The following is a 19169-nucleotide window of genomic DNA, read 5'->3' as shown; positions in this document are numbered from 1 at the left end:
ACATACATGGGTGGGTTACTGAACGGTTCAGGCATTCGGGTGTTTATGTCATTTGTAGTGATATCAGGATTTAGTATTAAAGCATTGACGTTCTGAATATAATTATTTTCTGCTGCGAAGAAGTTGATTTACTGCGTGTCAAATGCCATCTCCTTTCACACACCACAAGTGAGTACTTCTTGGGAAACAACAAACATATTCCGAGTGAAGGGTGATTAAGTGAAGTCACTAAAGAGAAGGTCTCTTGAATATCATACCAAGGAACACAAGAGTCCCTTTTTGAGCAAATCATCATGTTTTGCAATCCCTATCACCCTCATCACTCTCCAGTACAATCACCTCCCTCTACAAATCAATTTGTCTCGGGAGTTATCATAGATGGAGATTGGCTGGGGAATGGAGAAGATAGGGAAAAGTACAGTGGTCAAGGAAAGCAGACCCATCAAAACGCAATTAAAGATCACATAAAGGATCATATAGGCTTTCGTAGGTATCTCCAGTGGATGGTTGACAATTCTTTTTAACCGATCCAGTGAAGTAAGTCCATTTATAGCATTTTTTACTACATTGAGACGCGTAATTTACATCGTGTTCATGTCTACCAGAAGCTTCTTGCGCAGGAGTATCAAGATTTAACTTCAACGGGCTAGGCGCTGGTAATGTGGATGCAGATATTGTGAATAAGGAAGCTTGAATCACTGTGGTGAATACATATCACGAAGGGGTTGAAGATGTAAATTTACTGTTTTGACATTGAAAGACTACAAGACTGCATTCCCTTTATTTGCTTGCCAGCAGATGCTGCACATCGGCATATCGAGTGAAGCTAGAGGTGTCCAGCACTTACAGTCAAATTGTAGCGTTGTCCAGAGGTAGGTATCACCATCATGGAACCAAAGAAAGTAAGGTATTTAAGCCATCGTGTGCACCATTGTGCATTTCCCATATCTTTTTACATGTCGCTATCGCTCCTCTCAGAGAGTGACCAGATGACCGCCTAGAAGTAGTGTCGCTGAACTCAGATGACTACCAAACCGTTGGTATATTCTCATCCGTAGAGAAACTAATGCCATATGAAGCACAAACACGAAAAAAACTTGAAGTCCACTTTTTTTGTTCATACTCACTAAAACCGTACTATTCCTCTGTTTTACTATCTTCTTGAGCTTTTAGAGGGTTTCAACTAGGTTGGAGAGGGCGTCTCGGTCTTCACGATGATGTGGGGTGTCGACGGTGTTGGCGAAAGCTGATTGTTATTAGTTATTTCGGCGCTTGACCCCCATAGGAATTTGAGTCTCCGCCCATAACAAATTCGTGTCTATTTTCGTTCCAGAGAGGCAGAAACTTAGAATAGGACTCCATACTACCACTGTATTCAGTTCGAGCTTGATAATCTGCTTGTCCATAGTGGGAATCGGTTGCTGGTCCAGCTTGCTCACTCGGATTCGTAGTTGCCCCGGGCGTTGATGAGTTATCATATGCTAGCGGTGGCTCGACCCGCCCAGGAGAAGGGTTGTCACGGGACTGAAGACGAATTGTCGAGTCATTTCGCGCTGAGGATCTATGTATCAAATCTGATTGGCTGGAAGCTGAAGCAGTGGCTTGCTGGGTGGAAGGCGGTGCGACTTGTGATGTGGCGATTCGTGATACAGCGACATGAGCATCATAAACTTGTTTCTGTGCCTGAACCTGTTGTTGCTGAGCCGGAGTAAGGTTGGGGGGTAATTCGGAAGCAGCAGTAGGCTGAACAACCTGTAAAATGTTAGCAGTTATCCCTGATAGAATAGGACTATTTCCATGTGAAAACGTGCTCCCATAAGTGTATTATTTAACCTTAGTAATTTATTCAACATCCTGCGGGCCCTGGAGAGATGAGATGAGATGCTTTTCGTCGTGTTTAACTTCTCGTACCAGGGGAATAGACGTTTGTAATTGTCGTTACGAAGGAGTTCTTCGTCGCCATCATCGCTCACGCCCCTGAAATAAGTATAAATATTTAACCCTACGCATCAGATTGTATGGTTAGCCTGGAGCTGTATCGAAATGACGATGAGTTCGTTGAATAATGCGAGTACTTGCAAATGAGTCCTTTGTTATACTCCTGTCGCTGGGTTTCATTGATCGCAGTCAAGGTATCTTGAGGTGGATAGTGGACAAGGTAACACGGTCCTCGACCTTTCCTGTTTATCACAATGGGACCTTTAGCCATAGTTGTGACCTGTTCGGATTTCTTAGTGAATATTTCAAAGCTTTATGTTGAGCAATTAAAGACAGATGGAGATGTACAAACATTTTCTTTTCAGTACCAACTTCTGCCGAGGGAGGTCGCTTCCATAATTGCTAGTAAGAAATAGATGAGTTGCTGTAGTAACTGAATAAAGGTACTAGAAATCAAGATGCGATTCGATCTCTCTGCGGGTCACATAAGAAACTGGTATGTTATCGTACAGTGTAAGAGATGGTAACAGATGCTCTGGTCCTCCAGATATTATCAAATTTGCAACTATTGTTTTTCAATCGAAATTTTGAAGAGCCTTCTCAAAAGTAGTCTTAGAACTAGTTGAGGGACTACTTGTTGTAACAGGTTACAAGTCATTTTCTCGCCTTGAGTTCATTATTTCAGCCTCAAGTATTGTCTAACACTTGAGGTTGCAAAGACTTGTTCTTATTCTTATATGCTCTCCCGAACTAAAAGCATGCTTGTGATGAGGAGTTGTGCTTTATTTTGATATCTTGCATCTATTGTACGAGAGTCAGTGGTTGTCTTCTTCTTCTGAGAATGACTGTGTATACCCGAAAACACAATTCTGAAGAAGTAATTGCATTCTCATACGTCCCTCTAGCTTGATATCATTGAGCCTTGTCCCACGAAGAAGGAGCATTCCTCTAAATTAATATCATTGAAACTTGTCCCCATGAAGGAGCAGATACTGCAAATTGTTCAGATTCCACAACAACAATGCAGCTCATCACCCTCGTCTCGTCCTGATAATCGCAGCTATTTGGATGTCATGACCTCTGGCGGAATTTTATTCTGAGATCTTCAGATATCTACACTATGCAGAACGGATGAGGTGCCCCTCGAACCGCCGTAATTTATCCTCAAACATGAGAATTAGAAACGTTCAAGGGCGCAAACGTTGTTGTTTACGCCGAGATAAGGTAGCAGCAAGGTGCAGGCACATGTAATGATTCCCTTGCAGCAATGATTGAGGTGGGATTTATAATTCAGAAGTTATATTGAGAGAATCTTAAAGTATGCTGAACGCTGAAACCGAAAATAAGAACATTCTCGAGGAACCATATACTGAAAAGCATGATTACCACCTCGATATCAAGCAATAAAAGTGGTGATGTTCACCATAAAGACAATGCAAGGGTGAGTGGGTAGTTGTTTCCGACTTTCATTTTGAAGATCCTACCTGTTCAAGTGACTTGAATGAGGTGAAAAGTATAAATGCGAATTTGACCTACTAAAATAAGGAGAATAAATTTACATAGGGAACCCGAATATTTCACAACTTATATTTTAAGCCACCTTCTCTCCTTGCATATCCTCCCGCGAATCTTGTTACGGTAGTTATTCCATATTCCTCAATCTTTACACCTCATATCTCCACATCGGTCTCATATATTCTTCAACACTCAGCTCATCGTCCCAGGCATGAAAAACTAGGACCATGATTTATACAACAAAAATCAAATCCGAGTGATGAAAGAACAATCAGATCGTTGCTTTTAGAAGATGTGATTAAACTACGTTTTCTTTGATGTCGGGTAAATTATCCAACGACACTTCCTTGAATGGTTGCGGAGGAACCGAAAGCGACATTTGAAGCAACGACCATCGTGGAAACTCTCAAACCTAGAACATACTACATCGCAATAGTATACACCAACTAAACAGCCGAGCTCACATAATTGAATGATAGCACGTAATATTCGCACTTGTAAATAGCAATCCCGTGGCAGGCTTTAGGCACATGCACACTTGTGGAAACTACTTGGTCTCTCCAATTTTTTGTACGCACAACAAACAGAGATCCATGGTCCTTCTCGCAAGTCTCAAAACACATTGAAAAGGTATTGTTCATATGTGAGAGAGCAGCGCGAAAGACAGTTGAGTAACAAGATATCATTTATGGAATTCTTGGTTGACTAACCTGCCAAATCAATCCTAGGATTGCATAAGCATAAAAGGACAGCAATGTTTGAGAAACAAAAAAGTAGAGACTGTGAATGATATCATTTCGAGAACTACCTTCCCATCATAACCTTGAACATCAAGCACGAGGTAAAATACCCCGAGTAACATTCATTTGAGTCTATCTCAAAACTCCATTTTGTCCCACATCAACATCAACCTCCACTATCGGCTTATCAATTCTCTCCAACTCTCTTTGTCTCTGCACACTCTCATCCATGTGATCCGCAAAGGCGAAAAGTGCCTGACCTGCTTCTCCAAGGTCATTTACACTTTGAGTTTTCTCAATCTCATCGTCTTTCTTCCCTGACCAACTATCAGGCATCTGTATCAACCCCTCATGTAAAGCATACCCCGCCACCAATCCGACAGCTGCAACTAAACTTCCCGCCGTGATAACATATTTCCAGATGCTACCCGTATCAGTATCCTTTTCCTTTTCGCCACCATACCGTCTCATACGATTATCTTTCCTCTGTTGTCCCACAATCGGTAACGAATCTGCTATGCCCGCCAAAAATACGCCTCCGATATTTAGTATACCACGAGCTTCAGGCGCTTGCCAAGGTAAACTCCCTTTCTTCTGTTGTACTGCATTTGCATTCCCGCTATTGCCAGATTTGGTAAGCAGCGCATCATCCAAACCAACCACACCATTCCACGCCTCATCTTTCAGCTCTTCAACCCATTCAACCAAATCTGGAAACTTTTTCCTCATCGTATTTTGCAGCCATGGTTGTGGTAACTGCGGGTACAGCATCAGAGACATAAAACCTAGTGCTAGAAAATCTAGACTCGACAATTTCTCATGTGAAACAAGATATTTTTTATTTCCTTTTAATTCTCTGATTGCAGAGAAAAAGTCGCTTGCTAATGCATCGAGACGGATTTGCGCATTAGTTTCAGGAGAAGCTTTTAGTAAACTTGAGACAGTTTGTTTGCCCCTCCTAAGAGACTCGGGTATGATACTTGGTTGGTCTCGTGATATATCATCTCCTGAATCTATATCTAGAGCATCTAGACCTAGATATTCTGTTCTTTTTTTAGCTTCCGTTCGGAGATGAGGCGGTGTAAGATATGGTAAGGGGAAAGATTGTATCGTATTGAAAATCGGACGAGTGATTTCGGAATAATTCTTCGAAGAAACATAGAATGAGAGATCTAGTAACGGCTGTCCATGCATTTGGATAAAAGCAGAATAACTAATCGACCAATCAATAAGCTTTGCATCAGAATGAACATAAAGGATCGCTCTATCCGTTTTTTCCTCGGTATCACTTACGCTGTACAATCGGCCCCTTCTTGTCCTCGTAAGCCCGCATCTAGATTCCATTTCCCAGATGAATATTGTGTGAGAAAATCGATGATGCTTCTGTATCCACCCACCCAATGAATGGCTTCATTCCTGCTGTCTTTCAAAGCAGGTAATTCATCTGCAGGATTGTATCAATATTGAACTTTCCCTCTTTTGACCACTCAAGGATTGTGTGAGGGGTAGAAGGATGCATTTTCTGCGTCACGTACTCGTGGGACTTAGGGTTGGATCACTACTAGCAACAAGGGACCATTGACCACGTGGAATCACTTGCTGCATGTATGCAATAGTAGCTAAGCATTGTGCGTCAATGGAGGGTAAACCGAATGATGGACCCCAAATATGCAGCTCAAGAACCATGATTGATATGTGATATAACGCGGAAGTTATGCGCGGGTTTCTGTGCCAAGCGTGAAGTGGTGTCGTATGATTTTTGAGCAAGATATGAGGTTTGAAGTATGGATTGGAGATTCAAGGTAAAAAGATGATGGAATTGAGGAATTTACTTGATTGAAATCTGCAAGTCGTCTAAAGGGATCAATTATGCCTTATGCTTTTCCTTGCAAAAGTTATTACACTTGCGGTGAGTAGATGCAAGTAATTTGATATGTATCAAATTGTACATATGCACACATGCATATATTGTAAACGGTGAAGGGAAAGTCGGCACCCGAATTGGTATTGGTATTGGTGTTGTGGTTGATGTCGTTGTTGATGTCGCCGTTAAAGTTAACGTTAGACTTGTCAAAAAATATTGATCAATTGATAAGAAATTCCCCTCATGGTTGCCAAGCCTTCTCCCTCGCGCTCCATCCCGTTCCTGGCGTTCCTGAGAAAATTACCGTGTCCACGTGATATGGTTTTATCTTTTCAATTCTCAGCTACTCGGCGATACCCAACTACCACACAACAAAGCATATAGCCACCAAATCTAATAGATACATCTAGCTAAAAGCCTATCGGGATATATGCTTAGTCTCCTCTTCACACAGCACACGCATGTACACAAAGAATAACCCCCAAGGAAGCACAACATCAACGTCGCATCCGTCTCGCCGTCTTGCTGTGCCATAATCATACAGAGAAGAATGTTGAAGACTAATTATTACTTTAACCTATCTACTGCCTACCCAGTGCCTATCTAGTGCCTATCTGCTACCCGGTCACCAAGGCTGTGTAAGTCACTTCAACCTAGCAACCTCAACCCACACCACCGGATTTTTGGTATGTCACTATCACACCCAATATTGGTCTTGAAGAGGTATAATTGAAGATACCAAGCCTTCTTCCCCTCATCTTCCTAAGCCGAATATGTTGACTTTACGAGTTCACTCCAAGTTATCTTTACATAATGAATATATCCTAGGAATATCTGTTGGATTAGGTTTTCGTCTTTGAGAAGTCATAGCTTCTATGCATCAGCTGGTTACACTGTCACCACAGTATTGTGAGACATATCCATCTTCCTTTTCCTTCCTCTCAGGAACAACTTCTCGAAATTTACGCCAACCCCAATTTTAACCTTTCTGCTTGTAAGCCAAGGTATATATCTCAGATATCAGAAACCCTCTTCATCATGATGAGCCACCGAATATAGAACTTCTTCTCCCTCAAAAGCAATAATAGCTGTACAACGGGTAGGGTTTAGTTAGTAATATCAGGCAGAATGGAGATGATCCCTTCCTTGCATCATAATCGATTAATCTAAAGTTTAAAAGTGCGAGAAAATTGACAGGCTATGTAAATCCATCCGATCATTAGCCAAATTTGAAGGATTAGATTGGAAGATCTTTATGAGTGACATCAAATTCTGAGTGTTGTGTTCCATGGGTGATCACGATTGAAGATCTTTCATCCTTATGAGGAGAGATGGCTTGATTATCTATGATGTATATTGTCTTATCGAAAAGCGCGCGAGCCTGCCAAAAGGAATGCGATGCGTTCACGGACTACCACAACTACTTCTTGTCTGACCTCAATAAGGGTTTTCTAAAAATCTTTCTATACCTAAACATGTATTCAGAACTTGTGTCTACTTGAGTTTACCTGTCTATTTGCCTGCTTGATATCGTATAGTCATACACTGCTATCCTACATCCTATATCTTATTTCCTATATCCGATTACTCACCCCGCATGCTTGAGACAGGCAAATTGCTACTGCCTACCCAACGGGAAGGCTTCGGCGCTGGTCGATCCCCTGGAGTTCGGCGTTCGGTCGCCTTGTCTACACCCCTCACCTCGTACACCACTCTTAGGTGGTACGAAATGGTATCGGTGAGTCTTCTCCCTTGGCTAATCTAATAGGTCGACAGGGGGAGAGCAGGATTTTCACGTGAATATTCTGCGTACTCTCGAGGCAGTATACCCTGGGAATAGACAAGCAAACCAGCAAGCAAAAGCTCATCTGACCCATTTTTCAAACTTCGGTAAGGCATGGTTGGGAATGGTTCGTATGACTACGTATCACGACTGGCTAATATATTCCAAACGACCAACCATCATCATCGTGCTCGGTCGTGATATCAGGGAGGCGATGACAATGATTATCATGACGATCACATCATCCTTTGAACGTTCCTGCATGCGAGATTTCCGAGCATTATGTAGAGGAGGAAAGTGTAACGAGCGAACAAGCGTGGCGGGTTTGCCTTATTCCCATCGCCGCTCGCTTTTGCCCTCGCTGAGTGAGAATATCGCGTCGGTAATGCTTCTAGAAAGGGGAAATAAGGATTGGGGCAGACGAGGCAACGGAAGGATTATCAGCCCGGGAACTCGGGTGCCCAATCATATCACTTATATCGAATTGACCTAGTTGTCGACCCAAACATGTGTCATATCTACCTTGTGCATTTTATTCCGTGATATCATTGTGACTCAAGGAATAATATTCTCTCCGACAAAGGGAAGAATCGGTCAAGCACCAATCGCGCGTGGTAGAAGTCCAAAGTCATAATCACAATCAAGCATCACAATCATAGTCATAGTCAAAAAAGTATAGTTTATAGTGAAAAGTTTCAAGATTCAATTATGTCTTTCCCTCATCATATCAATTCTCATCATATCAGTACATATCGCAATCTTTCCATATCCATGGCGGTGATGCTACCAATCCTTGAAAACTCCCTAGGCCCTCAGTAGGTAACCTATCGACCCATCATGTTCCCATCCATAATCATCCTGATTGGATATCCTTCCATCGCGCCAGTAATAGTACAAGTATGCATATTAAAAACTCATATGAGAGTAAGACCGTCGCCGCGGCATGTAGTATATTGGTACAGTAAATACTCAAAAGTCAAATGACAGATGAGTGTAAAAGGGTATCGAGATAGTAGCGTGCAAGCAATTGAAGATGAGCCTGCTCGAATCTCTGCTGCGAGAAGAGAAATTGTGGGTAGCGTGTAATATTGAATTGAGAGTGTGCAATCACTGCGCCGTTCGGTCCGATGCGCATGCTCGGGTTGGAAAGAAACCTCTTGGAGATGCTCGTGCAAGAAGCCCAAGAAGCACCGAGGATGAGGTGATATTGCGCGGAGAGACTACCATTTAGTGCCGAAGGATGAATGGCATTTATGAGGCGTGTGTAAGGCGGGGATGGTATGCATGTAAGGTAGCAGTGTAATCTTGACTCTCAAACGCTGGTTCAGTGGCTCTCTCAATTTGGAGGTGAGGTATCGAATTGGTATTCGCATTGTGGTAATGAGTCCATGTTCCCTTTTAGCTTCAGTTGACGTGTTTCTTGTCCCAAGAACTGAAGTTTATTTGGATGGAAGAGGAGGAAGAGGACGGTTGGGTGGTGGTCCTGGGCAAGGAGGAAGGTTGGTAGGGCGATGTTGAGCAGGCATATTGGTTAATTGAGATAGACTGAACTAAACTGTGGTGTGTATAGAGGAAGTTGTTGAGATGAGATGATGATTGAAGTTGTTGATGATCTACTCTCGAAGTGGGAGGAAGAGGATAGTTATATATCTTGCTTGTGGTGATTGATGAATGTTTAATCGCAATATAAAAAGATTGTTTCTATTATCGATGTGACCTGAAACTTGTAGTAGATAGAGGTAGCGCTTAATGAAGTGATACTGAATAATCTATCTTCTCCTTTGCAGCAAGTTGGGGTCCTGGATCTTTATGTATTTTCGTACACTCCTCAACTATGCGTGGTATGCAAACCACAATCAGAAAATTGACCAGGTTCAACCTACCTGGGGAAATTTGGCCATAATTGCTCATTCATCTTGGATCAGCATCGGAAGGTTTGGACCTGACCTGGTCAAAGTTACTGCCAGGGCGTTACAAGCATCCCACGCTATCGTGTTTCATTTTGGGCTGCACTTGCGTAGGTGCCAGGTACAATGGTCTCAAAGTAGTCTTGTTGCACTTGGATGATTTTATTGTGGAGAATTTGAAAAGTAGGTGATGCATGCCCAGGGTGGATTTAAGATGTTTCTAAGAAAGGGAAAGTGTGGTATGTAAAATAATTTTAGTTTTAAGCCTTGTGTACGCCATGGAAATGATGGTGCATTGAACAGGGGGAGCTTCAGCTTGTTGGTTTTATTATTCTGCCGGCAACTTGCATTTGTGGTGGATTATTAGGAGGTCTTCATAATTCTTCCTGCATAGTCACACTTAAAGTTGATGAAGGGGCAGGAACCGAAAGACATTTGAATTATACGTGACAATGGGGAAAACAATGGCGATAGTAAGAGATACAACATCTAAAGAATCACTCATGTACCAATCAGTATTCAAGTTTTCTACAAATCTATTTACGAATCTGTCTACGAATCTATCTCTCACGGACCTGAGTATGTCTTCCTTCTACGAGAGCATAAGTATTCAGATGATCTATAATCCCATTAGACACTCAAGTCTACTCAAAAAGTAATATTCATTTTATTTTGATCATCTCATTAGTACTTATTTGGTAACAACAGGCGGATGACAGGGGTAGTCCACATTTGCCGAAAATAGTTTGGTCAGAATGGCAGAAAATAAATGGCAGAATAATTTCCTTGTCATTCCAAATCCACATTTCTACGATGTAGGAAGTGATCAGGCTGAAGATTTTTGATTGAGGGGCGGCTTGACTTTTTTGAAATGAGGATTCTGATATTGATGAGCAATTGAGTAAAAAAAACTCCGAACATTCAGATCTACGAGGCAAGGAAGAGAGTCCATCGGAGGTTAGCTGAGTACAGAGTATAGACGGATGTTGACATCAAAGCCTGTTTTCTGTTTGCTGTTTGCTGCTTCTGGTTGTATATGTTATTATTATCAATCAATACGGAATTCAATAATAGTTCCCACGAGTTTTCTTGGGTTGGGTTCGGTATAGTGCTGACTGTATTTCATGAAAGTGCAGGCAACCTCCAATAAAATCTCCAGGTTCTCAGCCTACTAAAACCAAGCATTGCGTATTGTGAGGAATCGTATCAATAATCCAGCCTTGTAAGTTCGTGTACCTTTTTCCGCCACTGTGCTGACGCTCGATACCGGATATGTACGCCTCAGCTTGTATATCACCCAAGGCTACGATTATCAGTCACAAATCTATCATATGATCATTCAATATCAACCGCAATAACCAATGACCAAAATCATACCTAGCTACTGTCGGTCAAACCACGATTATATCAAATGTGGGGTGTTCATGGTTCGCTTGTGGGTGATTCGCATGCCGATGAGATAGACTACAGCCCGTGTTTCCCCTCCCATCTCGTTCCATGTCTCTTCTCACCTGATCTCGATGCTGTTTTGATGAAATTGTTGGTGATGATGATAAGCGTCGTTCGTACATTGATCAATCACAAGCTACTGTAGGTACCAATCTCTACAACGGGAAGAACTTCAACGGTCTGCGGTCATAATTCGCTGTCCACGTACCATACACACGAATGCATTCGTTGAGCTTAATTTTGGGCTTTGGCCCCCTTTCTTGAGCCGCTATCGCTGCCTCCGATCGTGAATAGAGTCTTCGATACGATATCTAAATTCAGATAGCAGTGCATGCATACCCGCAAAGATCTGTTGTGAAAATGCTTAAATTGTACAAAATGATTGGGTGATACCGTACCATTCAATTAAAGCTATGTGCATGCAGCAATCTAACAGCAGTACCGCTCAGCAATTTCTAAATATGCATCACGGCTGTTTACCTCACAATGTCTGAGCATGCATGTAATAGATGATTTGGCTAAATAGCACACTGCTCATAGAATTTTCGTATTCCAACATTTATCCATGTTGAAAACGTGGAATTGATAGATTTCTTTTTGCCTTGCCGCTTACCATCTCAACACCGTTCTCGGGAGGCTTGTGGTACCTGAATATTAGTGTTTTGGTTGTTGGAAAAGTTAAGAAATGTTTCTCAATGGACGCCCATGTTTCCGAATGTTCCCGTAAAATATAACTCTATAACCGAGTTCATCTCATTGCGGGCTTTGAAACCATAAATTCAAGCGAAGTGGCTGAGTAGTGAGTACATAGTTACCAAGCAAACACTCGACATTTTGGGATACGAAAGACATAGGGCTTGAACATTCAATAGATTCAATAATCTCGAGTCCTTCTATGGTAAAATTCTCTTATCGCAAAACCAACTCAAACTAAACCACAAAAGAAAATACGAATCCAAGATATCCAATTTCTTGACATCAGATCTCACATGCGAAGAATCTCAAAATCCCATCTTCATAAGGCCCATAAACCTAAAATGCCAAGTCAAGGATTAGAAGTCACCTGGACAGAGAAGGGTGGATAAAGCATGCCTCACCAGCAAAAGAAACTTACGATCTTCCCCTCGCTAGACTTGCAAATCCCCTGATACAAGGCTGAGGAGACTCACATAAATTATACCTCATCAATGTAACCCCAGCCCCTGCGTTTGTCGCGCGAAATCGCAAATTGGAGAGATATATGCCCTTGCTTCCAATATCAAACTACTTTTGAGTGCCGAATACACCGAAGCGGATGTTTCTTGCTCCGTTTCTCTTTATCTGTCCTCCGAGTATCAAGCGAGCTGGAAGGTGGAGATGTAAATTTTGAGGTTATTGAAATCAACTCATCTGCTATTCCTTTCTTGATGTTTTTGCACGATGTCGCTTCCGAAAGAAGACGTCGCCGTTTCCACATAAGGAATGCCCGTTCTCAAATCGGAAAGTCTTGGAGAGCTTAAATCCCTTTTTTTACTCTCTCGCAGGTGATGGTGTAGATCGGCGTTTGTCGCGCAAATTTGAAGATTTCCTCTGCTGATGGCACCTGTCATTGTCTGAGCTCTCGGACATTAATTTCGCCAATTTGACGGCTTTTTCTGATCCCCTTCATCTCAGCAATTTTTCTTTCCCTCGATAACCGAACATTATTCACCCTGAAGTAAAACAAGGGTTCATATATCTTGTTTCGATATGTTCGGGTAAAAAAAAAGTATCTTCAGGTGTACGTATACCTATACTATGTATCTCATTGTGTATAATCTATCTTTACCTGTTCTTCGGAATGGGTCAAACCACTTGAGCAATGATTGCTCAGTGACCAAACCCTGATGAAGCCTGATCATATCAATACGAAGAACTATCTTCCCACTTTCAAATTGTACCGAACGATATTCCGATGCGGAGACGTCAATCAGTACATCACATTATGATGCAACAGCGGAGTTGTCGACAAGCTTTTTTTTTTCATTTCCCACTATCCACCGAACCCGAGAAAGATGAAAGAAAAACTTCACCGCCAACTTTAATCTTCGTGATATCGAATTTCCCCAAAGAAAACGTCACCATGATTCCACTATTGCATGCAGGTTAGCTCTATCTCGTTCTTGATGCCTGCGCTTGATTTCGGCCCTGGGAGAAAAGATTTCAATGCGGTGAGAATAAAATTTAACTCAAGATTTTACACATGCCAAGCTTTGAGATCTCCAGAAATAGTTCATGGAAATGGTTCGTTCTACTGATATCAGTTAGTTTTGAGAATCACGAAGTCCACATACATTTTCATCTTTAGTTCTTGAGTTGATGTGTCTATGTACGCCGCTACCCTTTGGCACATTAACTACTTTGACGTCGCATCGAACTCGAGATCGAGAGTTTGGCACGTTGATCTCGATATATCTGCCAGTCTGAAGTTCAGCTTGGACGAAATATGATAGTCCGAGAGTTGGAATCAATAGCTTCAACGTTTTTATAGAGCACTATCCTTCATATGTCTCTTCATACTGCCTCTCTCCCCTCATCATGTACTCAAAGCTTACCTAAAGCTTGTATATGGGATTCCAATCGAACTGAGGATCCACCTGGGTTGGTAGGATCATCCTCGCCGTTGCTGGTAATGTGAAATAATCTTGATATTTGACGCCAGTACACCTTCACGCTGCACGCAACCTCTGCCCGAAAGATTTTCTTCCTCAATTCCCTGAGGCCCTTCGGGCATATGACAAAGTCCTGCCAAGTATAACTGCGAACTACCAAGAAATCTTCATAAAATACATTAATAATATACATAAAGAGCGAAGATCATTCGGCCACTCCGTACCCTTCATCCCCACATACCAAGCCTTTTCAAATACTCCAAGACAAAGCTCGCAAAATGTAGCCAATCAGAAACAAATGAAATTTATTACCTGACCATCACACAGAAAAATTCTAGAAAATTGTAGATGGTGAAAATCAGGGTCATGCTCCACTCACTGTGTACCTGCGTATAGCCCTGTTCTTACACAAAGTAAATATCTATCAAGGACATCTGCTCATGTCACTCCACCCTTCGACGGGCCTTCGACGCATGCATGTGTGCATTCTTTCAAACCCATACCGTCAGCATAACATGTACTCCACTACTTCTAACACGATCCCAAGAATCTCAACAGCCAAGCGTAACGCATCAATCTCAGAATAATCTCACACTTCAGATGGATTTGAATCCACCTCAATCTCATACTCAATGCCAAAACGTGACCGTGACCTCCTGACGGTGAGTATCAAACTCTTCTGAAACCCCATCTCGGAAGTTTCCAGAAGTCTCCATTTTTATTTTACTTGAGATGAAAATGTATGGAGTGTGTATGGAACTTGAGAGTTATGGTTGTAAGGAATGGACTATGGATGAAATGAAGGGGTTAAACGAATACTCTAAGTCGTTATGCATCAATTCTGCTTCAACCAACAAACAAACAACAAACCCGTTTCATGTTTCTGCACGAGCCGATTTCGTGCTTGACGGGGTACTTAATTTCTATTTGTGCATATCCAGAGTATGGAGATGTTATCTATTTACGTAGTCAACCACGATTCAAGATGACTCCGCAGGTAAGGAAATAAAGGAGTTCGCAAGCAAGTATCAAAATATGCGGTCACCGGTGGCAATTCTCTCAAAAAATGGAAGAACCTCCTCTCCTTTACGGAGGGGCAGATGAAAAGGAGATCCACTCTTGAAAAGGACGACATGGATGTTATCTTCAATTCCCCAAACTGGCTAGAAAAAGCGAAGTTTCCACCCACGTCGTGGAGCTGGAGATATGTATGTAATTTTAAAATTTCTTTTCGATTCTTGACCGCCTTACAAGATGCACTCAGCCACTGCAATGATCTCCACCTGGGGTTTTTCATAAATTACCACTCACAAATTGTAGAGGGCTGGCACGGTAAACGGTACTTGGTCTCCTTGTTTAGATACGAACGCAGGTCCCTGATTTGTGATGAGGGATTCCTGGTTTTGCTTTTTGCATGGAACCATTGGAATGTTTTGCTTGCTTCAAAACTCCCTTGACGCCGCAGAGTATGGTGGATTCAAGATTGTGGAGTCTCAACAAAATCCTTCGAAATTTCTTCTAGAAGGTTTACTTTGTTTATGGGGCGAGTATGGACAGGGGGAGGGAAGATTACATGTATGGAATCATGGAAGCTTACATCAAAAGCAATGAAGTTTTCTCAACATCAGGATTCAGGGCTTCAACTCGTCTCCGCTGAACTGATTGTATCAATGCGAGAATTTCAAGGCTCAGGGCTGAGGCAAACGCCGAGTATGTCGGTATTTACATCTGGGAAACTCGGATGGCTTGACCTAGGATCTGGGGTTTGGACGAAGTTTGAGTTTGAACATATATATTTTCGGATATTTTACAGATAACGGATGCTTGTGGAAGGTACTCGTGTTTTTCTTTTCCCTTTTTGTTTTCGGGGTTTGAAGTTTAGGAGTTTTGAACTTTTGAAGATGCTATTGAAACCACCTAATTTGCCACTGGAGATTTGGGAATCCGGGCTTACGAATTAGTGATGTGTATTGCAACGTATGCCTGTAGTATAGGCAATTATCAATACTGGAAAAATTATTGATCGAAGTATCGTGTCCTGTGCAGGCTACAGATATGGCCCGCTGAAACTACAAGTCTCTGAATCCATCTACGGAGTAGTCCAGAATTCCAAAGGAACAAAAAAGGAACAAAATATTGATCCTTCCAAACAAACAAGTCACAACGAATCCACCTCCTAATTCACCTCCGCCAAGCTCACCGCTCCTCTTGCTCGTCAATTCTCACACCGCACCGTCACTCTGCCAAACTTCCCAGACTGTGGGAAATTAATGTTTTCAGGTACGCAAGGTACATTCCAGTTATACGGTACGACTCATCATTCTACGAGAAACGATCAGCGACTAGAAGGAATGAAAGAACAATCTGTCAACTTCTTCCACGTGGAATACTAGGATATTGCTTGATCTCAAAACCAAAACATACATTCGCTTAGTTTCCAGAAACTCCAAGCCAATTTTCTAGAAACTTGCTGTGGTTTTCTGGAAGAAGGATGTTCCTTGACTCTGAGGTTAGAAAAGGGGATGGATCATACCGGTGTGAAGGCGGTGAGTTCAATCTTTTAGTTAAGGAGATGGAAACTGGGAAAGGAGATTTCGAGACGGAGTATATCCCAAGCATTGAAATGCGAAGCTACTCAAACAAGTACCGTGCCACCGTGCCAGTTTACCGTTTGTTCAACCTTCGCATGTTCGTATGTACTGAACTTTATTTGTGAATATCTATTTTCAGTAGTCCTGAAGCAACTTTAAGGCTGAGCAGTGAGCACTAATTCTTGAATTGCGGATGAGAAGTCCGTATCATCCGCTGCCATTATCATTGATGGCTTGACAAGCAAATTCATGGTCGGCGAATACCCACGGACTTGTTCACATACGTCAATCTCTTTGATGATGATGTAAACTTGAAGATTTTCTAGAAGGGCATCGAGATCCGAGGAAATTTTCTTTCGACTTCGGAGAATAGAAGAATTACACGGATGAGATGAGAACTTTGGAAGTCCAAGGAAACATGTACGTAAAGGCATACGAAAAAACTCATCATCAATTATTCGAGCTTGAGAATGGGAAGGAGAGGTGGGACTTCGTCGCTCGAGATGTATTGATGGGTACCTTCCAGCTTTTCATTTCAATTGTTGTATTTCTAATCATCTACCCATCACCCACCTGTTAATAGAATTCACCGGAATTCTGAACGAATATTACAAAGTACAATAAAGTGCGGGATTCGGACTTTATCATCGGAGCAGATTGTCCTTTTCAAAATATACTTTCAAAATTACAAAGTTTATCGCTTCTCAAACACGAGTGCACTTAGTAAGCTTCTTGAGAAATCCTTCCCGTCAGACTAGTACTATTAAAATCACATACATGTGTATCTCAAACACACGTCAATAACGAATCAATAATCCGTCAATTTCTCAAACCGAAACCCTCTCCTTCAAACCTAAAAACCCTCCTTCTACCTTCCTAGTATTCCTCCCTCCTCGTAAGCGCCAGGAAGGAACCGAGAATATCCATCTCGGGAATCTAGCTTACCCGCCCGCGTAGCAATGTAAGATAAGCGCCCGACGTGGCGCCCGTCATCTTATTCTCCGTCTTACTCATTTACCACTTCCCAATTTATTGCCCCGGAGAATCCTTCGTGTATAGAAAAGCAGCTGTAGGGGGTTTGAGGTGCTGAGTTGTGGTGATGGGATCAGAATAGACTTAGTGGTTAAATTCGAATGGGAACACGCGAGGCTGAGGTTGCGTGCCGAGAATGTTAAAAGTATGATGGGGTTTGCATACGATAGTATACGAGAGGATACGAGGGTATACGATAAACCTCACTATCTCATGACTACGAGACGACGTTACGAGTATGACGAATACTAGGTATTTACATTCATACCCAATGACCAGGTACACCAGTGGGTGCATGGATTGACGAGACACTTCCTGATTTTTAGTATTTTTCATAAATTCATTCTTCAATTGTTTGATATCAGAGTTCACATTTTGATTGTTCCATCTCTAATCAAGAACTGTGACAAATCCCAAATTAAGAAATGGTTTGATACATCAAAAGATATTCAAAAGTTTATTTTTACATTGTCCACACCCACTGGTGGTATCTCAACCATATTTACCCTTTCTCCAATTCCCAATCCAATCATTTTCGTTCATCCTCAAAACCCTTCGTTATCAAACTTTCGCTCTCTTATCAAGTATCTATCTACTGTCCACACATCTGGTATCATCCTCTGCACATCAATCTCCTTATCCGTCCCGCGCATCCGAGCCGAAGCCCTTGGCCTGACGCGCCTAGCCTGCGCCCTGCATATCAGCAATATTTTAAGCTTCATTGCACGAATGACAATTGTACCTTCCGCTTTAATGGATCTTGATACCGATGGCCCGATGTGGAAATCAAGGAACAAAAATCATGATCCGAAAATATCGGGGTAATGGGGAACGTTGAACATATTATTGGGGGTGAGCGAGTGTGATATATATCAGATTTATATATGCATGTAAGATGTAGGATTTCTGTACCTAGATAGCGTGTGTCGAGATACTGAAGATGCAGAAACCGGATTGACATCTCGCAAAGTTGGCACGGTGAGCGTGAGTTGGAGATGCAGGTGGCAATGGAATGTGAGGGAGTTCTGGAAGGTGTATAAAGATATCATTTTGTAGCAGTCTAGTTCAAGATCATTTAGAAATCTAGAATTTAAATTATCACATCGCTCCATCCACCAACCCAAGAACAGAACATTTCTCAACATGCGTCTCTCAATCTTCCTCTCAGCTAGCAATCTCCTGCTCACTCACCGTAAGTCCCCAACATCGATATCTCATTCCACTTCATCCAAGGATATCTCCATCTTCACCACACTCCCAAACCCTAACATACCCTCTTCCTGTGATAGTAACGGAAGCATGCTACTTCAACGTATACTCCACGACCGTTGGCACCTTCGAAGCACAACACTCCGAGCCCCTCGACCATAATGGTGCACCCCAGACCCTCACTGGAAAATATCTCACCTGTTCTTTCTCTGCCGATCTAGCCGGTGGATGTATCGTAACGGTCAAGACCAATGTTGGGTGTGGGAATTTGACTTTCGAGAGGATTGGTACTAACTGAGCTTGTCTATGGATGGAAGGCTAGCGTAGTCGTGGGAAGTAAGGGTGTTGGTTGTATGCTCATGATGGACAGACGAGGCTGAGAAGATGCTGAACTGATGATGCTGAGTTCATGTCAGTAGACTACGAAGTCCGCAGGCGGTCAGGAGTCTTAGTCGGGCGGTGTAGAATAAAGTCTCAATGATATGGTAACTAGCTCGATGTGCCTGCATAC

General features: G+C 42.2%; 3 protein-coding genes across 3 annotated transcripts; 1 reads left to right on the top strand and 2 right to left on the bottom strand.

The window, feature by feature from the left end:
* Positions 1-1260: 1260 nt before the first annotated feature.
* Positions 1261-2209, bottom strand: EAE97_010673 (uncharacterized protein; the record flags this gene model as incomplete). The annotated part of the gene is made up of 3 exons (XM_038881188.1): positions 1261-1752; positions 1791-1977; positions 2076-2209. The coding sequence occupies 3 exons, from the start codon at positions 2207-2209 to the stop codon at positions 1261-1263; spliced, it is 813 nt and encodes a 270-aa protein (XP_038728049.1).
* A 2116-nt stretch (positions 2210-4325) lies between these two features.
* On the bottom strand, positions 4326-5879 carry EAE97_010672 (uncharacterized protein; the record flags this gene model as incomplete). The annotated part of the gene is made up of 3 exons (XM_038881187.1): positions 4326-5406; positions 5487-5637; positions 5729-5879. The coding sequence occupies 3 exons, from the start codon at positions 5877-5879 to the stop codon at positions 4326-4328; spliced, it is 1383 nt and encodes a 460-aa protein (XP_038728048.1).
* A 12713-nt stretch (positions 5880-18592) lies between these two features.
* On the top strand, positions 18593-18956 carry EAE97_010671 (uncharacterized protein; the record flags this gene model as incomplete). Its single annotated transcript, XM_038881186.1, has 2 exons — positions 18593-18641; positions 18739-18956. 2 exons carry the CDS (start codon positions 18593-18595, stop codon positions 18954-18956), a joined length of 267 nt encoding a protein of 88 aa, XP_038728047.1.
* Positions 18957-19169: the final 213 nt, after the last annotated feature.

Source organism: Botrytis byssoidea, assembly GCF_014898295.1.
Source record: "Botrytis byssoidea strain MUCL 94 chromosome Unknown BBYS_029, whole genome shotgun sequence".
Taxonomy (NCBI): domain Eukaryota; kingdom Fungi; phylum Ascomycota; class Leotiomycetes; order Helotiales; family Sclerotiniaceae; genus Botrytis; species Botrytis byssoidea.
Note: the sequence above shows the minus strand (reverse complement) of the source record. Positions and strands in the feature narration are given on the sequence as shown.